Source organism: Tupaia chinensis, unplaced genomic scaffold, assembly GCF_000334495.1.
Source record: "Tupaia chinensis unplaced genomic scaffold, TupChi_1.0 Scaffold000115_1, whole genome shotgun sequence".
In the NCBI taxonomy this organism is placed as follows: domain Eukaryota; kingdom Metazoa; phylum Chordata; class Mammalia; order Scandentia; family Tupaiidae; genus Tupaia; species Tupaia belangeri.
Genome location: NW_006159579.1, coordinates 6185769 through 6190320, shown reverse-complemented (window position 1 = coordinate 6190320; position 4552 = coordinate 6185769). Strand labels below are relative to the sequence as shown.

The window sequence follows — 4552 nt, the reverse complement described above, 5'->3', positions numbered from 1 at the left end:
CCCCCCCACCGCCCTTTAACGTTCAAGCAATTTAAATATCACATTACAAAATGACAAGACTGTACAGACCCACACTGAAAGCAGGAGAGCTGTGAAAGACAGTTTTTCTTCAGTTTTTCACAGCCACAGCCTTTGTTCCCTGAAACAGAACCCCCTCATCTGGACGGATTCAGAGAGGGCAAGGGACTTGCTGGAGGTCACAGAGCCTCTAGGCTCTACACACCACAGGGCTACTTTCAAAGCAATTTTCTCCTTGGAAAAAAATCCAACTGCCTCTCAGTGGAGGTGCTGCTTTATAAATTCTCCTTAGGTCTAGAAATTGTGGACAAAACCTCATCGAAATCCACATGCTCCAAGCAGTGCAGGAATACAGCCCGCTTGGTGTAGGAGCCCTCTTGAGGGCTGAGAGGAGGTGGGGGTGAGGGCTTTGTGCTGGCGTTTGAAGGGGGGAGACAGTTCCAACCCTGTGTCCTTTTCAGAATTTGAGAAGCATTTCAGAGACTCAGACCTTCCCTTTAAGTCACTTTGCTCCAGTGCGGTGCATGAGCTCTGAGTCAGAGAAGGGGGTAGAGCGAGCCCCCGCCAGGCTTAGGTGGGGCTCTGCTTAATGACCCACTCGCCATAGGGGTTGGCACGGTACAGATCCAACAGGTATGCATCTGGGTCCAGACGATGCTCACCTGTGGGGAGAAGGGTGGAGAAGGTTGAGGGGGGTGGGCCTGGAAGACGCCCCTCACTGGAGAGTGCACGTGCCCCCAGCTATGAGCGCTCAGCTGCCATGGCTCACAGCTGCCCCCTTCTCTGGAGAACTGACCTCTGCTGAAGGAAGATGCCTCACCAGAGACATGTCCCCATCCCCAGAGGAGACCACAGCCAAAAACTGACCGCTGCAAAGGTCAGCCTTGCTCCCTCAAAAGGGAACAGGTCTTGTGGATCAGGCCAAGCTCCAGGATAAGAACCTCCTTGGCTCCTTCCCTGGCCTGGCTTTCTCAGGGAAAATGCACGTGCACTCCGGAAGCCTTTTCTCAGCCCTTGCTTCTCAGCCAGTTGGCTTTAAGTGTGGTCCCCTGACCAGCAGCATCAGCTTCACCTGGGAACTTGCTAGAAAGGTGCCGTCCCAGGGCCCTCTGCCTGTGTCTTAATGGACCTCCATGTGACTGTGAATTTCAGGGTCGTTGCCCTGGAGGATGCGGCCAGAGCAGCTGCCTATTCTTGGTTCCCACAAAGCCCCTCACAGCCGGATGTGCGTGCATATGTCCTTCCAGAACCCACAGCCCATGGGCCTGTGAGGGAGTCCTTCTTAGCAGGGGCCCCAGGGGCATCCATTTCACTGGTGGCACCGACAACCTTCCCACTAAAATCCGTCTGCCCCGCCCCCAAGCCTGAGGCCAGCTCCAGGCCACACCCCAGACTACAGAATGGATCCTAAGGCATGTCTGGGTTGACCTTGACCTCACAGCAGGTGCCACCTGGCTTCACTAGGCACAGAGGCCTGATGGGAAGGCTCAGCTCCAGGTGGACACTGGCCTCCCCCAGGACACCCATTAGGCCTTCAAGGTCAAAGAGCCGGCAGGGACCTGAGCTCTGGGCCCATCTTCTGCAGCAAACTTACTGATATTCCCTCCAACTTCATAAAGGAGGATGTGGGCCGAGTCCATGGACCTGTTGCTGCAAGACAGAGAGAAGAATGCTGCTGAAGATCCTGACAGTGGCGCTCTGCAAGGGTGATCCCCACGAGGAGGTTCTAGTTCCGCGTCCAGAGACCTCCCTGACTATGTCAGGCACACACGTGCCCATGAGCTGGGGCTGGCTGAAGCTGGTGGTGGGTCATGGCAGCTAGATCCCGTTGAGGGTTCTCTCTCACTCAGAGAAGAAAGAAGTAAACTTTTAAAAAGTATTAAAAACAGACCAACATAAAACTGCGGGCCTTCTTCTGGGGGAGGCAGTAAGACTGACAATTGCATGTGGACCCCAGACCTGGAAAGGAAAAGAGGCTCAAAGACCCTCCTCCTCCTGAGAGTGCTGGAGTCAATGAAGGAGTCGCGCTCTCAGGGTGGGGAAGAGCAGGGGGTGGCACACGTGGTAAGGGGCAGCTTGGGTGCCCCTGCCACAAGGCCCCCTCCTGCTAGGCTTCAGTGTAGAGCTGTGAGGGCAGGGGAAGGAGAGGTGACAGACAAGGCCGGGACCCTGCTGTGAGGGGCAGATTCTGAGTCAAGGCCGATTATGGGTACTGTATGAGAATGTGTAACCATACAGTTAGTGTAGGGTAATTATGGTTTTTTTTTTTTTTTTTTTTTTTTTTTTGCCATAGGCCACATGCATTCACCAAAGAGAGACAGAGAGAAGGAAAGTGAGAAATCATCCCACGAGAGGGTGGCCACACTGCAGTCCCTCTCCTCCATCCTCCTCTCGGGATTCTGGGCTTGCACAAACAGGCACCCAGAGTGAGTGATTTTCAAACCTCTGCAAATCCAGCACCTTCGCCACCACGCCACCTGCTGGCCCAGAATATTTTGGGTTCAATTCCGGGATCTGTCTCTGATTTGTTGTGTGGCCCTAGGCAAGCCTCGTCCCTTCTCCGGGCCTTCATTTTCTCGTCTGCACAAGGAGGAATGGACTGGACACGGGCTGAGGACTGAGGTTTGAGCGCCCCTCGTGGCAGCCCCACGTAGGAAGCTCCTTCTGAAGGCTCAGGCTGTCTGTGCATCCTGGGAAGGATGGCTGCATGCCAGCCTACTGGCCTTTTCGTGACGTCGGCTGTGCTGCGTTCCTGGCTGCCTCAGGACCTTTGCACACACAGTCTCCTGTGCCTGGAAGTCTGACTTCACTCCCCAGACGACACCAGGGGTCTTGTTTTACATTCGCATTCCCCGTATTTCTGAAAAAACTAATGCAGCTTGTAACTTGATATTGATTTCACAGCTACTTGGTTTATGTCTCTCTCTTCCACAGGGCTAGGCGCTAGAAGGCCAGGGCTGTCTGCTCTTTTCACTGATTTTGTGCACTCCACACAGTGGCGGGCCTACACTGCATTCACTAAATACCATTCCGATGATGAGTGAGGGCTAGCAGGCAGCATGGGGTTAGGGTACTGGGTCCCACATGGCTGACTCCACAATTTGAGTCCCAGACCCGGCAGCCTGAAAAACATACTGGGCACATATGCATGCATGCCCAAAATCCTGAGAGGAGAATGGAGAAGGGCTTGCTGCGGGGATGATGTCTCACTTGCCCTCTCTCTGTCTCTATCCAGCAAGCACACACATCCTATAGCCAAAAAAAAAAAAAAAAAGAAGAAGAAAAATAAAAGAATGAATGAATGGTGGCCATTACAATATTATTTGGAGCTGAGAAGCTCACTCTGAAGGTTCTGACCACCCAGAAAAGGAAGGCCAAGGCCAGGCCAGCAGTGTGTGCAAGTCCCCTTGCTGGCCTTTAGCTCTGAGGTGCCGCCCCTCTCCCAGGCTCACTGCTTGTCTCCTGCAGGGGAGAGGCTGCTGCCTCCCGGGGTGCCCCTTACTGTGCGAGGAGGCCGTCCTTGTCCTCACTGCCCCCTTGACCCTCAGAATCAGGGCTGGGGTGCTGTGTGAACTGCTTCAGGACGTGGGCCACTTTGGTGTTGGGGGTCAGAGGTACTCTCAGAAGGTCCTCGATAGGCCAGGCCACTTGGATCTTTGCCACTTGGGGACTCTGCAGAGAGAGAGAGACATTCATGTTCACAGGCACCGTGAATATGTACGCTTAAACACATGGATGTGTGTGCTTGCACAAGTACCCATGCAAGAAGTCACAAAGTGTGCATGCACACATACACACACGTGCGCACGCACGCACAACCAGAGGCTCGGGCACAAGTCATACACACACGTCCCTCCCCTGATATGTGCAGATGCAGACAGACACAGAAACATGCCTGCATACCCGTGCTCACGCTCATGCACACAGCAGGAGTGCACGCAATGGCCTGCAAACACATGCACGTGGGTTTACATCAAGACTGGCCTCCCACCACACCATCCACAGGCAGGTCCCTCCTGGCAGATTTCTCTCCCCTGGGCTGTAGAGAACTGTGTTCAGGACTCCTCTCAGGCACTGCCCTTCCCGGCTTCTACCCACCCCTCTCCACCCAAATCACCCACAGCCACCAAAGCCCCCACTTTCCCAACTCGGCCAGGCACGCAATGTGGCGGGGAAGATGACCTCCAGAAGTCTCCTCACAGCCCAGGTCCTATTGGCTCTCTGTCACCTCCCCGTCACCTCCCACATTTCTGCGGCACCTCTTTCTCACTCTCTGTGATAGGACCTGGGCGCCCCCTCGTGGCCACAGTTGGCCGATCCCAGCAGCTGGACGGTGAGTGCCTGGAAAATGGCGATGGGACCTGCCCCGGGGGCCTCCCGCAGTCTCCGATCCAGTTCTCCAGCCGCCAAGTGGGTAGGGGACACTCACCGCCTCGGGGCCGTCCACCGCCTTGTCCCTGTCTGCGTGTATCCTCCGCAGCCAAGTCTTGAGGCCGCCATCGCAGAGCTGGGAGCGCCGGCCACTAATGTCATT

At 55.1% G+C, this 4552-nt stretch overlaps 1 protein-coding gene across 1 annotated transcript in view; it reads right to left on the bottom strand.

Moving 5' to 3' along the window:
* Positions 1-86: 86 nt before the first annotated feature.
* The window catches only part of ARHGAP40 (Rho GTPase activating protein 40), a 44191-nt gene continuing 39725 nt past the window's right edge, over positions 87-4552 (bottom strand). Inside the window, exons 12-15 of the mRNA XM_006144131.3 lie at positions 4448-4552; positions 3521-3690; positions 1613-1668; positions 87-680 (exon numbers count right to left, since the gene is read on the bottom strand). The exon at positions 4448-4552 is cut by the window's right edge and continues 3 nt beyond it. Coding sequence (XP_006144193.1) covers positions 589-680; positions 1613-1668; positions 3521-3690; positions 4448-4552 — 423 coding nt within the window. The 3' untranslated portion in view covers positions 87-588. The remainder of the gene's footprint in view (positions 681-1612; positions 1669-3520; positions 3691-4447) is intronic.